This window comes from Aulonocara stuartgranti, assembly GCF_965226115.1.
Source record: "Aulonocara stuartgranti genome assembly, chromosome: 3".
Lineage (NCBI taxonomy): Eukaryota > Metazoa > Chordata > Actinopteri > Cichliformes > Cichlidae > Aulonocara > Aulonocara stuartgranti.
Genome location: NC_138941.1, coordinates 34,743,810 through 34,761,990, shown reverse-complemented (window position 1 = coordinate 34,761,990; position 18,181 = coordinate 34,743,810). Strand labels below are relative to the sequence as shown.

At 41.1% G+C, this 18,181-nt stretch overlaps 1 protein-coding gene across 5 annotated transcripts in view; it reads right to left on the bottom strand.

Annotated features, from left to right (window-relative positions):
• The window catches only part of LOC309703378 (phospholipid-transporting ATPase ABCA1), a 233,889-nt gene that overhangs the window by 107,124 nt on the left and 108,584 nt on the right, over positions 1-18,181 (bottom strand). For all 5 annotated transcript variants that reach the window (XM_082528159.1, XM_082528160.1, XM_082528157.1 and 2 more), the window contains 9 exons: positions 16,886-17,090; positions 16,500-16,616; positions 15,791-15,962; positions 13,054-13,185; positions 12,297-12,436; positions 11,553-11,690; positions 3,844-4,064; positions 2,802-2,877; positions 27-232 (listed from right to left, as the gene is read on the bottom strand). In XM_082528159.1, the coding sequence (XP_082384285.1) occupies positions 27-232; positions 2,802-2,877; positions 3,844-4,064; positions 11,553-11,690; positions 12,297-12,436; positions 13,054-13,185; positions 15,791-15,962; positions 16,500-16,616; positions 16,886-17,090 (1,407 nt within the window). The remainder of the gene's footprint in view (positions 1-26; positions 233-2,801; positions 2,878-3,843; positions 4,065-11,552; positions 11,691-12,296; positions 12,437-13,053; positions 13,186-15,790; positions 15,963-16,499; positions 16,617-16,885; positions 17,091-18,181) is intronic.

Below are 18,181 nucleotides of genomic sequence, written 5' to 3'. Positions count from 1 at the left end.
ACAAGGCCGTCCCATGTTTAGATTACCTCCTCCAGGGTGGTGTCCGAGATGCCATAGCTGGTGAGGCCTAGGTCGGCCATGGCTCGGTCGAGCTCTCGGAAGAGCGTGCCAAAGGTCCCATCTTTAGCTCCTCCGTAGGGCAGGATGTAGGTGATCTCCTGACCGATGCTTTCCAGGAAGATTGCCTCAGGGACGTGTCTTTGCACGAGCTGACCCACTGCTGACAAATTTGCTGGATGGAAAGTCACAAAAATTATGCCAAAACAACTTCTAAAGACGGGGAAAGAGCTGAAGCTGAACCGGCGGCACTGAGGGCTGCGGAGACGTATAATATTTAAACAACAGCATCTTTCAAACTCAGCGTTCGCACAGAGAAACTTCACCAGTGAAATCCTTTAAAAACCGCCGTGCAACATATTGCAATCACAACACACCTGATGAGGTGACATTTAAAAGCACTGTAGCAGATCAGTCAACCTTATTCCCCCATCTCATCCATTCTGAACCCATCTCTATAGTGAGAATCTATGCAGACAGTGTTGCAGAATGCACCACATCCATTATTGATCCAAAGCCTCTCATATATAATTACTGCAGCTCAACAACCACTGGTCCTTTATGAAGAAGTAAATGGCTCTGGTTCACACCAGTCGAAAATATTTGAGAAATCGTAAGTATGTTTTGCTCTGCTTGCCTGTGTCTGTCAATAAAGAGAAATGAGCTGTCACTTGAGGAAATGTGATTTTATTTCATGGGATTTTCTGACTTATATCAGCAGTCTTAAATATAATCCTTTTAAAGGAAGCAGCAGGTTTGATTCTGATTTTATTTCCATGCATAATAACCTGGAGCCTGCTCTAGAGTTTGCTTCTGATCATGACTTGCATTGGGCACCTTTTGTTTACGCGATCAAGGCCCGAGAATGATCAAAACAAATCAAATAACCAGCAGAAGATTTGGTTGGGCACTAATCTGCTCTATTTCTGCAGTTTCTCAACATTTCTATATTTAACATAGTCAAAACTTGTGTCAAGCAAATGATAGAATATCATGTATAAAGCAGAACATTATAAGAAAAATAGCAGCTGGAGAAAACGAACTACACGTGGAGCACGTTCCACGACCCTACCTAAAAATCCCATTCTGTCCTCTTGTGTTCTTGTGCGTATGCCACACTTCTTCGGGGAAGACGAAAAAATGATAGAGAGGCAATTTGGTGAGTAGGTTGTGCCGTGAGCAATGATTGTGTTGCCAAATATCCGTGCCCTCACGCAGTGGAGCTGTTGTTTGATGAGACCAGATCATTGCCACCAAACGAGAAGTGTCAGGACGTTACAGTGGAACTACAGCGACAACCTGACGCCGCGGGGTTGACTGTTTCATGTCAAACGGGCAAATATAGATATAAAGTAACAAGAAAATACAAGCAGAAAATAAAGCAGTAAAAAAGTCACATCGCCAGGAAAAACTCCATATACCGCCCACTGTAAATCTGGGGTGTCAAACATAAGGTCCGGGGGCCAGAATCGGCCCAAAAAAAGACTCTAAACGAGCTCACTGTACATCTTTAGATAATACGAAGGAGTTTATAGATTTTTAACGTTTAAATGTATTTTCATAAGTTTCACAGCTTTTCTTATTGATAAAGCCCGAACTGCCATTCATACTACACCTAAACTAATGATAAATAATAATAATAATGGATTAAATTATATAAATATTCCTGTTTTCCCGCCATCAGTTACACAGCTATCTGGTTTCTTTTTTATGTTTGTAGTTTTTTTACAGTGAGTCCACAGGAAAAAATGACATTTTCTGTGAATTAATGAAAACGTTATATTTTACTATTACAGAACAGTCTGGGTAATAAACTAGCAGAGCAAATATAAATGTATAACTGAAATCGAGGCACACAAAGCCTGTGAAAGTCAAAATCCTGAATCCAGCATGCTCCTCGTCACTCTCGCAGCACAACGCATCACCTTCACCTCTTCTTCTGTTTGTCGTCTGGGCCTCAGACTCGGCCAGGTCAGATGAGATTGACACCAAAGCAGATTTTTCCTCTTCGCTTAAGTTTAAGCTCAGTAGATCCTCGTGTGCAAACAGAATGGGACTTTCAGGGAGTGAGGAGAATGGGCAAAAATCAAATCGAGTGCTTCTTTAAAACTGAGTTGTGAAACTTCTTAATCGCTGCTTGCAGATTAAAACTGAAAAGATCTTTAAGTGAAGTGAAGAGTGGATCTAAGAGCTAAACAGGCAAGTTGGCCCCGCTGCCACTGAACGCTCCGGCTTAACGCTTTACGAGAACAGGTGAGTAATGTGTCACTGGCTGTTGACAATCAGCACTGCTTTGGAGTTCAACTAACAAGACGCACAACTCACTACCGCTGCAAGAGATCAAGATCAGCGTTAAATCACCAGAAACCTCTCACACCATGCAAGACGTTTTAGTCAAAGTACACTTCAGCGTTTCAAAGATTTCTAATCTCTCTTATCCTAAAAATCCTACTATCGCCACATGAATTCATCACTTTATTTATGCCCTCTAGCAGCACATCTGAAAACCATCTTGAGGGGAGATACTTTAATGTTTTATCTGTTAGTTTGGTAATGACGAGTTGATTTTATTTTCTCCTGGTTCAGAAAGGATGCACTGGCATGCGCTCCAATAAACCGCACATTGAAAATTGTGTGTTTTTAAAAACTATATAAAGGAACTATATAAAAATGTTCATGCAACATCTGTTTTACAAGGTAATAATCATAATACATGACAGACAGTAAACGGAGATAGTTGGTACCTGATGGATCAGAGTTGCTCCAGCTTTGGCTGCCAAATCCTTCATCTGGGCTGCTGCTCAAAGGACAGTCTGTCTCCTGTTAATCAGAATTGGATTAGAAAGGCCTTATCAGGCCTTACCTCTTAGAATGATGAACAGTGCCTCGCTGACAACTCCTGTCTTGCATTAATCAAATAACGGGCATCCACAAGTTTCTATTTAATTGCTCTAAATAAAGCCGCATGCATGCATCAACAGATAATGCTGTCAGCCTGTAATGGAATATGAAGCCACCGTCGTTCAGCCAAAGACATGCGCACAAAAAAAGGTTAAACATTTTTTAAAAGGCTGCTTCTCTTTATGGAGTTCAATCACAAGGAAATGAGATCGGGGCAATTAAACTTTTTTTTTTTTAGCAGTTAAAGGTGTGTAATTGCAAACTCTCCCTATTAATTACCAAAATGACATCCAGGGGACAAGGAGGAGGGCTGAATCGCTACCTCGCCCACGAAGGTGTTTCCACGTTTGTTTCTTTCTCTTAAACAAATGACTTCGCTCACCTCGAAGACTCGGCAGACAAATGGTAATCGCTCTCGCCCTGCTGGCACCGGTGCATCTTGTTCATTTGCTCCAATTGATTAAAACTAAGTGTGCGAGGCACCATTGGCGAGCGAACGCGAGAAGCACCCCTCTCCCCCGCGACAATTAGTATCATCCAGCACGTAGGCGCATGCCAATTCTCATGCTGGGGCAGACTAAATACAGATCATTAGGGGGGGGGGAGGGTGGTAAAAGGAGAAAGCGAGCACTCTGGAAAGTCAGAGGCTGGTCAATAACAGATGAGAAAGAGGTTACTGCTGTGCCAAAGTGCTTGCTGCTGAAAATCCTTATTTTGCAGGATTTAACATTAAATTAAATAATAAGATTGTAAAGATCTAAAGTCCTCTAAGGCCTTAAAAAAGTGGCCTCACTCACTGTGTGAGCAGATTATCACAATTATCAATCAAAACACTGCTAAAGTAAGTTTCCTCTCAGTAAGTTTGAAGACCTAAAGCGCGCTTACTTTCTTCCCCCCTTTGGCCTGACTGATGATGCCGTTACGCTGAGCTGTCATCTTTCCGCTCCCGTCTCTGACCAGAGTGAGGTAGTAGCCGCTGCCGAAGCATTTCTTCAGGAAGATGGAGGAGCCGCAGCAACGCATCTTGCCGTGGGAGATGATGGCAATGCGATCACCTAAGATGTCTGCCTCGTCCATGTGGTGCGTGGACAGAATGATGGTGCGGCCTGCAGGGGGAACAGAGAGAGGCTGGGACTAGGGGTGGGTTTTAATAATCGATTCATCGATTAAAATCGATTCTGGCTTGGATAACGTGATATCGATTCATTAAAATCTTGAATCGATTTTTTTATATAAATGTATTTTGCCCGAAATTCCAGAATCTCAGGTGAAACGTCACAAAATTTCAACAACCACCAAACATTTAAAACAGTAAATGAGAGCAGCTTCTGCACAAAGACGTAAACACAAAGCGCAGACCCGCGGATCAGAATCGGTGAGATGTCGCCTTTCTCACCCGACGGCACGGACACGGTCGGGGCTGAAAGCCGACAGCTCGCTGATTCTGATGTTTCGGCGGATCCGCGCTTTGTGTTTACGCCCTTTTTACGCTGATTCTAAAGCTGTTAGTTTTATCTCTCTCCAAACATTATTGACCGAACCAGCAGCAAAAGAAGATCCAAACTTTGCTTCACATAAACATCGTCAAGAATTCACTCTGACTTTTACTGTTTTGCTTCCACCACAATAAAATCACACTTCATGCACAGCTCTCTCTCTCTCTCTCTCTCAGTGTACTTCAAGAACAGTTTCCTGTCTATCCCCGAAATCTGTTTTCTGCATTATTCACTTGCTTGTTACGCACAAGTCTACCGTTGTTTACAGCGCTGTCGGCCGCTGTTTTTCTTTTCCTTTTACTTACTTCCGAAAAGAAAACCTAATTTCTGCCGTTCAATAGGCTTCTGAACAAATTTAAACTTTTTAAAATGATGCAAAATGCAAAACGCTGTGTCTCTAATAAAACCGCTGTAACTTCAGAGGTAATGTTCATATTTTGATTAATGGTTTTGTTTCGTTTTTGATCTACTGCAGAATATTTTTATAAAATCCAGGCCAGGAAAACCACCTTCATGTTTTTCTGTGTTTTATCTTCAGCTACTGTGACACAAAGGCACCTGCTGTGGTGTGATTACACCTTTGATAAAGTCTTGCGAGTGTCAGCTTCCTTTTTATAGATACAAAAATATGTAAATGTACTGATCTGAATTATAATATTTCTGACTGTCTGAGGCAAAATTTCCCCGATTCAAATTGAATTGAATCGAATCGTGGATCGAATCGATTCAGGACCTCGTGAATCGGAATCAAATCGATTCTAGAAATCAGTGACGATACCCAGCCCTAGCTGGGACGGCGTCGCCTGAATGGGACGAGCAACGTCGTGCACGCTCGTGTGTGAAGATGATGTGCAGAAAACAAGTCAAAGCTTTCTTTTTAATTAAAGAAAAAGCTGTTTGAACCATTTCTTTTCAGTTTGGACCTTGTTTGTTTCAACAACTGTCATCATTAAGCGTAAGCAGCACAAGAAAGGATTCCACGGATCAAAACTGTTCAAATCAAGCCAACATCCCAATCTGCGTGGTAGTCACCGGATTGTTGATCCCACTGTGTTTTTTTCTTCTTCTCTTTTTTTACTCGTGCTTATCCGCATGGCAACAAAGCAAACTCCAGAAGAGTGCGTGGGCGTGAATCTGGGACAAAATTAAAATGATGATAAAGGTCACCCTAAGCCTACTTTCGAGCGTTTCTATGAGACCACATTTTATTCCAGCTCTCCCTTTTGTTCTGCGAGTCCTTTGATTTGAGAGGCGTCAAACTGAGCCCAATTGCACTGACAACTAAAGCATGCATTGCAAGATTATTCACAGGTGTTCTTATCCTTTCATATCATGCTGTATCAGATAACACATATTAATTATCACGTACCCCGGTAATCAGAAGAAAAGGGCTAGATCTATAATGAAGTCACAGCGTGGTCGTGTCTCTGCAGTCTGTATGAAAGCGGTATCACAGGGTAACTTTTGATCCTGCCATGTTAAAAACATTTAACCTGACACGTGTAATATTGTTATGAAAGAAACCTGCTTAAAAGTGAGCTGCCAGAGTGGTGTGTCTTAATGTCTTTGAACTGCTGAGGCCAAAAGACTCAATAAATGATACTTAATAACAGATTTGTTCCCACGCTAGTGGAAAAGCGCCGTGGATGGCACCGTATCGACTGGTGGATCAATCAAAATTGTCTATCAGGATCAAATAATGGTATAACCATTGAACCCACTGATGTGACATTCAGTGCTGGAGAACGATTCCTACTGGTTGTTATAATCTCTCAACCTTTCCTGTAGTACTGATGGCTGGTTTACAGTTATCGAATGAATTCTGACAAAGCTTTGTAGGCGTGTAGAGCGGGGTCATGATTTATTGGTCAAAAAGTGCCAAAAAGCCTTATAATTTAGAAACTAAGATTCTTACAAGTGTGCTGTGCATTGTCAACATATATTAAATCTTCATACGATACTTTTTATAAGTCACATTTGACCTCTGACCTCTCCTTCAAGGTCAACAGAACAAATCTGAAGGTCTAAGTGATAATAATGCCATATAAAGATGCTTAAAATGACAAAAGGTTTTCCGAGTTGCAAGAACATGTTGGCACGGCAACCTTTTTGTCTATAGTTGACTAATTGTATAGGGACTTTATTATGACATCACAATAACAGGTTATAACCGTTTACATACATAATAATTTGAATACATCCACTGTGTTCCTAAGTAAATAACTTTTTATTGAAATCTATTATGAAATTAATTTTACTGAACAGTGAAGTGAATGCTACTATATGAGAAGTGCATAATGCATCATGGGATTGCAGCCCTAACTATGAGCTTTAATAAAAGGAACATTTTAAGCCCAATCCCAGAAATGTTAGAGGTGTATCTGCCTGGGAACTCCAGTGAACCTTCACTCTGAGAATGAAGTGCTCTATAAGCGCTCTATGGTACTATGAAGCCATTAAAATACAGTAACACCTGAACATTTAGGTTTTTGTGAGAGTGTTAGATGAGAGAAACAAAGAGAAGCCAGTTTGGAAGAAACATCTAGTACATAGCACGTCACCTCTTTGCTGAATTTCTGAGCGTTTCGTGGAAAAGGTCAGGCGCCTCTGCTGAGCAGGGCTGTTTTTACACTGAGCTTGTTAAATGTGCGCCTGTATCCTGCACAGGTCACACCATCCCAAAAAACAAGGACACATTCAGAGGTCATCTACCGCAGCCCAAGGTGGGCATTTTTGCTTGGCCAACTATTACCCCACCTTTTCATCCTCCACCCCCTCCGCCCACTCTTAGCACTGCCACCAGCTGAGCTGCTAAATCCATCCCTTCTCAGTTAAGTATTGCTGCTTTATCCTATGCCAAGCAAGTCTGGATCTCACTCTATATAAACTCCAGCAAAATGCCCGAGTTGAATCAAAGCCCGCAACCCAGCCAATTTAACATACGCAGGAAGAAAGCTACGCTTATGAAGGGGGAGGGCTGAGGAGATTTGAGGTTTACTTTGACTGCGCCAGCTCATTTTGTTTGGGATGCTCAAACTTTCAGATGATTTTCCTGGGGATTTGTTGTGGTTTATAAGGGGAGAGGGGGGAAAAAAAATCAAAAAGCACTGCATCATCTGTGAGTTGGGAGAAAAATAAATGTGTTTGGACTGCAGATGGCCCACATAGGTATTCTGATTTATAGTGTGTTGCGGTGCATTACAGCACAAAGTGATATATCAAATGGAGTTGGGTGTGCTCAGGTAAATTGCTAGTACTCGCACTGAGCACAGAAAAGTGAGGCTGGAAAATCTGGGTTCTTTTATTTAGCTTCCTTCCCTCTAAATCACGTTGATAGAAATGGATTTCACAGTGGTGGGAAAGGCTGGACAGATATTATGTGCGTCGGCAGTAAGATGAATTACTGGACAAAACCGTATTAACGGCTGTTTGTGGCAATCAATTCAGATCAATAAATTTTGAAATTACCTTCACGCCGTTTACAGCCCGTCCGGGGGAGTTAGAATAACCAGATGACGCTATGTTCACTGTAACACGGCTTAAAAGTTACACCAGCTGAAAGACTCACGGTGCAGTGATTGTGAGGAGCTTGAACCTCAAGAACTAGCATGGCATAAAAACAACCAGTGATATGTTTTTATGCTATATGCACTGCACTACTGCCTTCAACCACGCATTATTGTGTGCTCCTGTCAAAAATGCACTGTATACAATACTAAAATAAACACCACCGCACTCACAGTCAACAATAAAGGGGGCTGTTGCAAGCATACTTGACATTTGTCAGTAAATACATATGCAATAGAAGAAAATTAGACTGCAGACTGACAGGTAAATTATTTTTACACGCTCCTAATAATTATTCATTATTTATTTTCACTTTAGCGGCGCGCCATTTTTCTCACATGCCTTGTCAAAATCTATACATCAGTCTCTCTCTCGTGTTACAGAAGTGTGAAAATATTCGCTCTCGGTCTTCTGAAACGCTGAATGCACATCGCTTCTCACAGTTCTTGCCGTCAGGGAAGGATTAAAGGTAACGCTGTGATGTACTGCTCGTGGCATTTTTGGCATTTCATTCTGATTAAACTCTCATTAATGACTTACTTGTATTGTCCATATTTACTACTTTTGCATTACTGCTCATATCACCTGGTAAAAAAAATATGTAAAAATGTGAAATCCTTGGATATATTAGATACATATTATAAAATATATAGTAGCTGTTATTAGGTACAGCTTCCTAGTACCAGGCTGGAACTCTTTTTTGCCTTCAGACCTGCCTTAATTATTCATGGGGAACATTCAACAAGGTGCTGGAAACATTCCTCAGAGATTTTTGTCACAACACAGTTGCTGCACATCTATGATTCCAGCCCATCCAAAAGGTGCTCTTGGATCGAGATCTGGATATTGTGGAGGTCATTTGAGTAAAGAGAACTCATCATCATGTTCAAGAAACTAGTTTGAGATGATCTGAGCTTTGTGATAAAGGGACGGACTTACTCAATACTCAGGTACTGGCTGTGGTACTGAAACAATGCTATTAGGCACTAAGGGACCCAAAGTGTGCCATAAAACTATCCGGTCTTTAAGTGATGACGTGATGAATCCTGCTTCCGGGCCCAAACTACTCCACGTTTAATAATGCGTTTGTGTTTTTTACATGTTTTAATGCTTTGTATCTTGTTCTATTTAATCTCAACAAGCCCCTAAAAACAGTCAGTGATCACCGTCGGCCTCTCTCGGTTTTTATTACCGCTAATCAATTCAAAGCTCAGATTTTAGAACCTTACCATGTAACTACAGCCCAGCTCATGCAGCAGTATATTATTGACTAACCTTGTACTATGGATGGATTTTCTCAGCTGTTCTTTTGACTGAAGTTTGGTCCGTTTACAGCATCCTGCTATGCGATTGCATTTGTCCAGAACCTTCGGAAACCCTCAAGTTAACTTTTATTGAGTGGAAAAAAGTTAGCGTTCATCCTCCAGCTTCACAGTTTATATTATGCTAACATAGCTGTGTTGCTAGCGATCACGTAGCACATTGTTATATACGAGCTAGCCAAACTTCAGTAACTCAACTAATGTCACTGCTGTTTACCTTCCTGTCTTTATTTATTTCGGCAATGATAGCAGAGCTGTATGTCTTAATTTGTTTCAGAAATATCCCTCAGTCAGAACATGGTATATTATATTTAGATGGAAACTAGCAAGCTAACTCCCTGCTAACGTTAGAATTTCATAAATTCTGTTTTCATGGATGCCTGGATGTTAAACTTAATTGTTACACCTGGTAGAGCAGCAACTCTGATCATTTCATTACAGATGAAAGGATTTAGACAGTTTTTAACTCTCAGTGATGCCACAGTGATCGTGTGACTTAGCGACCTGCAGCGGAGTTTGGGCCCAGGCACGGCTAATGACGTCAGACTTAAAGACCAGATTGATATAAATCAAGATGGATCCATGCTTTCATGTTCTTTACACCAAGTTCCTACCATCTGAATTTTGCAAGAGAATTAGAGAATAATCTAATATAAAAAGTCAAATAGTCTATTGTTGAACCTGTGTAAACTGTAGCCTCAGTTTTGTGCTCTTAGCTGACAGAAGTGGCACCCCGTGTGGTCTTCTGCTGTAATAGCCCATCTGCTTCAAGGTTCAGAGATGCTCTTCTGCTTAGCTTGGCTGTAACAAGTGGTTATCTGTATAACTGTTGCCTTGCCTTCACCTTAAAGCAGTCTGGCCATTCTCCCCTGAACTTTGGCATCAACAAGGCATTTACACCTGGAGAACTTCCACTCGAGCCTATCCCGGCTGTCATGAGGCGAACACAAAATGTATAATATCCATTATATTAATATCATCCTCAAGGCCCATTTTACAGCATAATGACCGGGGTAATTTAATAGTAATCAACTTCCTGTAATGGATAATAATTAAAAATTCATAATTTGCTAATTTTTACTTTAAATCGTCACCTTCTGCAGTAATTTTCAAATGAAATATGACAGAACAGCCATTAAAACCCACCTGAAATGCATAAATCGACCAGCTTGTAATTTTAGCTTTTTGATGAATATCCAGTACTTGACTTAAACATGCACTGAGGGTTTAATTTGAGCTGCAGGAGCACGCACACCACATTCGTGTTCCTCTGCATCTTGACAGGTTTTAACAGTTTTCAGCTGCCACTAACCAAATAAGCCCCGAGTGAATTTAACACACACAAAAAAAACACCCCCGGAGCATCGCGGTCAACCTGTCTCTGTGTGTGTGTGTGTGTGTGAGGGGGGGGGGGGGGACTGCACACTTAATTAGCTGTAAAGAAGCGCAGCATTAAGTCCAGCATCAGCCTAAAGCTTTTTCACACAAATAGACCGCCTGTAGCCTTTTTTGTTGCTTAATGACAAACCTTAGTAACACTGCGGTGCAAATAAGAGTGGAGAGACACAAAAACATGACTCACTCAACCGGCCCATATGCAGGGGGTTCTCATTATAACGGAGTTATCTCAGGCTCCCAATTGGAGTGAAGACTTGATTAGAGAGAGAGAGAGAAAAGCTAATGGCATAGAGAGGGCAGGATGTCGCTCAATGCACATTAAACATTTAGACATCTGTTGAGAGAATGTGTTACTATAACGTCCATGTCCTGCTTACAGCCACCAGCAACCACAAAGTATATTATGGACACAGAGTGACAAGCTGACTGGTTTGGCAGACAATTACGGACTCTGTTAAATAGCCATGTCAATTAAAGCTTCTTCTTGGATTTACTTGTCTTCGCTCGCGTTCCAATCTGTTTAAGTACGATTCACAATTTCTCCCCGTCCATGATTGAGTGTCACCCACAGCGAGGCTAAAGAAGAATTACATCGCAGGGAACCGGCCGCTTCATTACCTTAACAGCTCTCGCGCTGGACGTGTTTCAGCCTCGTCAGTTTAAAGTTTACTTTGAGCTGGGCTCAGTTTTGGAAACCTTCTCGGTTTGAGACAAATCAAACATGTGCTTTGCGCATTCTGGTCAATTCTACAAACATAAGGGGGCTTCAAAGCTTTTAGTGGAGCCTCGGTTTTTACCTCTGATCTCATACCTTGTTTGTACTTTAACAGCAGTTCCCAGATACCCCTGCGGGCAAAGGGGTCCACTCCTGCTGTAGGTTCATCTAAGATGATGATTTTCGAGCCACCCACGAACGCGATGGCCACGGACAGCTTTCTCTGCATGCCACCTGTAAGACAGCACAGCTTAAAAACACATCACGGCCTGAAGGAATGCACAAGCTAGTGTAAGAGCCGTTCAGCTTGTAACGCGTTGCAAATCCTGCCCGAACATCTGTCACAATAAGGTTTCACATGCAAAATGGGCACAATATTGAAGAATGATTACGGAATATACCAAAATCTATCTTTCCATCTTTTAAAGTAATGCCATAAAATGATTGATGGCAGAGAAGTAGATACACCGTCCTAGCATTATTGCAGTCTGTACTCGCTTAGCTCTTCAAAATGCATCCACTGTAGCGCTAATGTAGTGGAAATGTCAGGATAGATCAACCTTGAAAGTCATATTTCAGTGATTTTGCTCACAAGCAATCCATGACTGGGGACAATTTATCAAGTAGGACTTGCTCATGACCCCCAGACAATGAATTACAACCTGTGACACACAGGTACAGTGAATGTGTGGTATAGGAGCAATATATCCTGAATAGACAGGATAAGCTACGCGTAATATTCCTTCCCAGGGGAAACTAATGCACGGAGGACACGTCAACGGCTAAATTGACATGTGCGCACAATAGGATACAGCAACATACATTAACATACAGACTCACCCGACAGGTTCTTGGCAAGTTCTTTCCGTTTGTGTGGCAAACCGACGTCCTTAATCATCTGATCCATCTCAGTTTTAACCTCTTGGCGACTGCGTCCTTTGAGCCGGGCGTAGAAGTAAATGTGCTCTTCCACTGTCAGCCTGGAAAGGTGGACATGACATCACAACGCCTGCTAAACTGACGCCTGACGATATGGAATATTAATGTCGAGACATTTTCCTAATTAAACGTCCGTGAACTAAAACAAAGTCTTACGTAATAAAGTCTTACATGCATCAATGTTTCGTGGCTGCTTCACAGGTGAGGCTGTGATAGGTCGTAATGCCTTCCTCTGTGTTTGCATGAATATTTTAACCCTACTTAATATAGATGCTTTCACTCTCTGGAATTAATATTAATGAAAGTAATTTGCAGGTGCTCAGCCATAATTATGATGTAAGGCTTGCGTCTAGTTTCACGTAATCAGTTTGTGGAGTGAGAGAGAAGAAAAGGATGATTCAAAAGTTAAACAGAAAAATAGAATAATGGTCGGGAATGATGTCATTAGGAGACTTCTGGCTGGGCCAAGGAAGGGAAGGTCATTTTAAATTTTAAAAGGAAAAGGAAAGGGAAGTGTTGATGGGGAACATAAGGCAAACTCTTGTTATGTGATCGATCTGCGGTGTAATACATTTTTAATTTTCATACAGTTGAAACACGATTAAACCAACGGCCAGCACAGGACGTGAATGCACAGCTCTCTGCTAAAGTCACTCACTCATTGAATAAGACATTATGCTGCGGACACATTCCCAAGTACGTCCGGATACTGTCCATGTCAGTGCGAATGTCGTAGCCATTGATGAGAGCCGTTCCCGATGTAGGTGGAAACAGTCCAGTCAGAATAGACCTACAGAGAAAAAAGAACAAAAGTGATCCATTTTGGTTGCTGTTAACATTATCTTTGCTTAATAAACAGAGTTATTGAGCTTCCAGTGCACGAAAATTAAAGCTCTCTGCGGGAAACACAGACTAAAGATACGTTTAACTAACATGATGTTGCCCATTGGTCTGTAGCCTCAAAAATACCTAATGCTCGCAAACATGGTTGCCAAGGTGTATCCATAGACTGCCCCATCAAAGTTGAGCACATAATGACTGGAGAGGCTGTCAGTTTGAAGTATTTTACTATAATACTCAAAATATGTCTGTCAGGGGTGTGTCCAGAAGGGGGGCATTGGGTGGCACCAACCCCTATGAAATATGATTGGCCCCCTGGTCTAGAGTTCTGTTAATCTTGAAATCCCCAACGCCCTCTACTGAGAGCTTAGCAGCAATGCAGCTGATTGCATTTACTCAGGCATGTTTAATGAGGTCTCAAGTACTTGTACTTTAAGCTTTTCTATGTTAGGCAGCTTTCTGCTTTTACCCCTCTATATTTTTAATTCAATTATAGAACTTCATACCATTTACTAATTTTTGAAAGCTTTAGTTACTTATTATAATGCAGATTTATTGCATCATTATAGCTGAAGCTACCAAGCAGTAATTATAGAATAAAATCATGAACAGCTGCAACATTAAAGTGACACACCCATCAATGGATCAATAATTCTGATCCAATAACATCATGTATATGATTCTAAAACGCTTAATTCCACATGATGGGTGCATTTACATTAGTCATTTTAAATATAGTTAGCATATACGCTACATAAGTAGCATTATAACTTTTACTTCAGTAAAAAGTCTAAATACTTTTTGCCACTTTGTAAAACAGTTTTAAAAAATCAGCAATAGGACAGAGGGCTCCACACGAGGATGGAAATTGTGTTTTCTACACAACTTTTCTAATCTAATTTTACTTCTTATGAATCTTCTGAATACCTGTGTTTCATTTTATTAATATGACAATAACATCTAGTATTTATACAGGAAACCTGAATGTTATGAAACATATGATATATTATCATGCCATTGCATTGCCTTGCAACTACCCTATACTGGACAAAAATGCCTTTCATACAGTAGAGCTGCACGTGGGACTGGTAAACTAACATAAACATAAAGGCCTACACACCACAAACATGGTTGAGAGGTCCAGTTTCAGGTGATTTGGATTTGATTAGTTTGGCACCCATTCAGTGTTGAGCATTGGTAATGCTAACTATAAGCAATATAACCATTTAAGCATCTGAGTCACCACTTGTCCAGTTGTCACAAAGTGGAACAAACTACTCTATAAGTCATGCTGTAGACATGTTTACATCTGCTGTAACATTTGGGCCATTTTAACATTTGAGTTACCGGCACATTCCCATGCTACAGAACTGTTTGGTCTGTTCATGGCGTCGCTGGACTGATTTACTTAATCACACTGGGAAAAACCAAAAAAATAAATAACTAAATGATAAATATGAAACTGATTGTGTAAATATATCCCCATGTGTGGGTCTCTGCAGTGCTCACATCCTGCTGTACCACTGTACAGTAAATGCCATTGTAGTCATCTAATTGCAGATATAAATTAGATGTTACTCTCATTAAATAGATTATAAAGCTTTCATGGTGTTATTGGTGGTTCAGTACTAAAAATTGGTCATCTTAGCTCCAGGGTAGACAACATGATGACATTATTTCATTACAATGTAGCTTGCCATCACCTGTGTGTGAATGGGTGGATGACTGGTTGTGTAAAGCGCTTTGGGGTCCTTAGGGACTAGTAAGAGCGCTATACAAATACAGGCCATTTACCATATAGAGGCACGTGTGCAAAATTAGGCTGCTCTAGTCCTGATAGGGTAGGAGGAGTTCATGAGCAAACAGACATGTGTTATAAATATATAGCATTCTACTCAATAGGTCCTATTTATTAAGGATGTTCTAATTTTATTTCCCTAAAGTATAATCAAATAAAGTATATCAAAAACTGTTGAAAAAAATACTGCGTCAGACTATTTAACACTAAGAAAAATGCAGAAATATTAAATTAAAAGTTAAAACTATGAACAGCTTGGAAATGTTTTTGTGTTTTATTAACTGTACTGTAATACTGCATGTCACTGATGGCTACTGTGCTCTGCAAAAGCCTCAGCAAGCTCTTATGTGTGCGACAGAGTCCTTCCACTGTCCTTTCTCTTATTGTGATCTGTTATGTTTCGTTCCAGTCGCTCTGCACGGATGTCTTCCCTCTAGCCCCTTAGTCTTGCATCACTTGCTCTCTCTGTCGCTCATACTTTCTGGCCGAGTGGCTTTCATTTATTTCCTGTCGTCCCAAACCCCTTCCAACCTTTTTTAAACAGCAATTAGATCGCTCCCACTATCAACACAACAGCTGAGTCTCTGTGACAAACGCCCTCACAGAGGAGGCCACTCTTCGAAAGCAGAGACCACTTAAATGATGTGGCTGGAGTACAGTCGGCATTGTGTACACTATAGATCAGCTGAAGCTCGTGAAGTGAAATGAACACTGAGCCAAACAGTGAAACATGTCAGAGTTACATCATTCAGCTCACATTGTGGTTGTTTTTCCAGCTCCATTGTGGCCAAGAAACGATGTGATCTGGTTCTCGTAGAAGTCCACGCTCAGTCTGTCCACGGCGAGCTTCTTTCCAGTCTTGTAGATTTTGACAAGATTCTGGATTGACACGCCTGCTGTCATATTAGGTGGCGGTTTCTCCATATGCTCTTCAGACAGAAATGCAAACCAGTATAAACACACACACACACTTATGAAACACAAAAGCAAAAAAGCAGGCGAAATGGAATCTCTAATATGAATAAATGTGTTTAAAAGGCACATTAAATCAGCAGCATTAACAGATCATAAATGCTGAAATAAAACATTTAACTGATCATTAAGGTGATTTCATTTGCAAACACAAAATATAAACTCAATGTTATGTGTCAAATAAACTTACAATCCATATAGTAAAACAGGAAGATGAAACCACAATGTTCAGAACACAACAACCAAACCAAAGTAGCCTCCATGCTAACTGGAAATTGTGTTTTGTTAGTTTTTTAGCAAATTGCTAACTTAAGACTAACATAGTGAAACTCTGTTGTTGCCGTACATGACAAGTAAGCCACTAATGTTTGAGTCTCTAAACCAACTAACCAGCACATGAACAAACTTGTGAGAATGTCACAAACGCTGCACATAAAAACTTGACATGTTACATACATCACACCGCAAAGGTGAGATATGAAGGTCGGGTTTACCGTTGTGTACGTTGGAGTCTGTCAGCAAACTGGGCTTATCATCAATCACGGGTGCCGTTCCACGCCAATAAGATGCAGTAAAAGGGAAGTACCATGGCTTAGGGATTCCATATTGACCTGGGATCAGTTTCCGAGATCATTATTCACATTTTAATATTGGCCTGGCTTAAGGGAATATGGTACTTTACAATGTAGGTTTCCTCCTGACAGCCTGGCACAAATCCTGAGCTCTTTAAACTACAGTCTCTGAGGAAAGCATAAAGTCTATGCCCCTGGATATTTGAGCGCATCATTGTATTTTTACACAACAACGACAACAACACGAACCAAAAAAATGTTTAAAAAAAAAGCATCAACAAAATCATTCAACAAAAACAAAAATATACCTGGAAAGACATTTTCAATGTACCAAGTGAGCACCCAGTATAAAACAGCATCAATAAGCATCATGATGATAGATGTGATGAAGGTGTAGCGTCCCCCATCTTCTGGACTCTTGGCGATGTTGTGCCACTGAATACCGACGCCTTGCTCCTCAAATTTAGAAAAGTTCTCGCAGCCGTATCCAAATGCCACACATGACAATAAACTCTGGGAATGAAGGATATGCCATTGAAATCATTAATAGTTTGCTTATTTTGTTTTCTCAAGAGATTACAGAAAGTTCAAACTAACTAAAAATAACTAAATGGTGTGTAGAGAAGAGCAAGCTAGCTGCTAGTTATTAGCGTTGTGTAAAGACTTAAACGAGGGCAGCTAGCCTCTCATCGTCTTAACTCTCAGCCCAACACAAATACTGACATTACATACAAAATGCTTAGACACCACACGTTCAGAAAATAGATTTAAAAAAGAGGCAGTGATACATCTTCGGCATGATTCCATGATTTTTAAAGTGTCAGTACTCATTCTTAGGATACAGTATCCTCACAGCACTCGAGCCCTGTCGGGGGGGAAAACCAGAGGAAGGGTTACATGTACAACTTATTAAACTTGAAAAAAAGGGAAAATGCTAATCTTTGTTTGCATATCTCAGGACTAACTTTAGACAGGATGGACACTAAAACGAGTCTGTGACAAACAAAGATATGTTGGATCTTTCCCACAGTAGGAAACTGCAAATGATGCTTTGCCCGGACGACATCATCTGCCATGGCCTCTCACTCTGCATTGCCATGTTGCCTGCCAGCTGTTTGATCACGCCTCATTTGCTCGCAGCATTTATACTCCGGCAGAAGTGTTTGCTGAGGCTTTAGAGGCGAATCATCATGGAGACGATAAACCTGATGTTACACTACCAGGCAGACAATCTGAAAAGCTCTGCGCTGATGCCAAACCGCTAGTCTGGCTGCGACCACTGCTGGGCAACTTTCTGTGATGTCCTCTAGTCACCATCCACCCATCAGTCAGTAGATGAGCGCTGACAGGAGGGCTAGTCGGCACCTATCCTTGACCTCTCTATGAATGGCTGACGAAATGACAGGAGCCACTCCTTTGGCTTTGGGGAAAGGGCACGAGTTGGGAGGCAGACAAAAGAAGCCCGTTCTATTGAACACGTGTCAAACGGCAGATTCAGCCATCATTCAGTCGGCTGCAGACAACAAAAACCCACTGTTGCAAGGTCACTCTTTCGAAGTCTTTTCGTAAGCCACCCTCCACAAGTACAGCAGACACAGATGCAC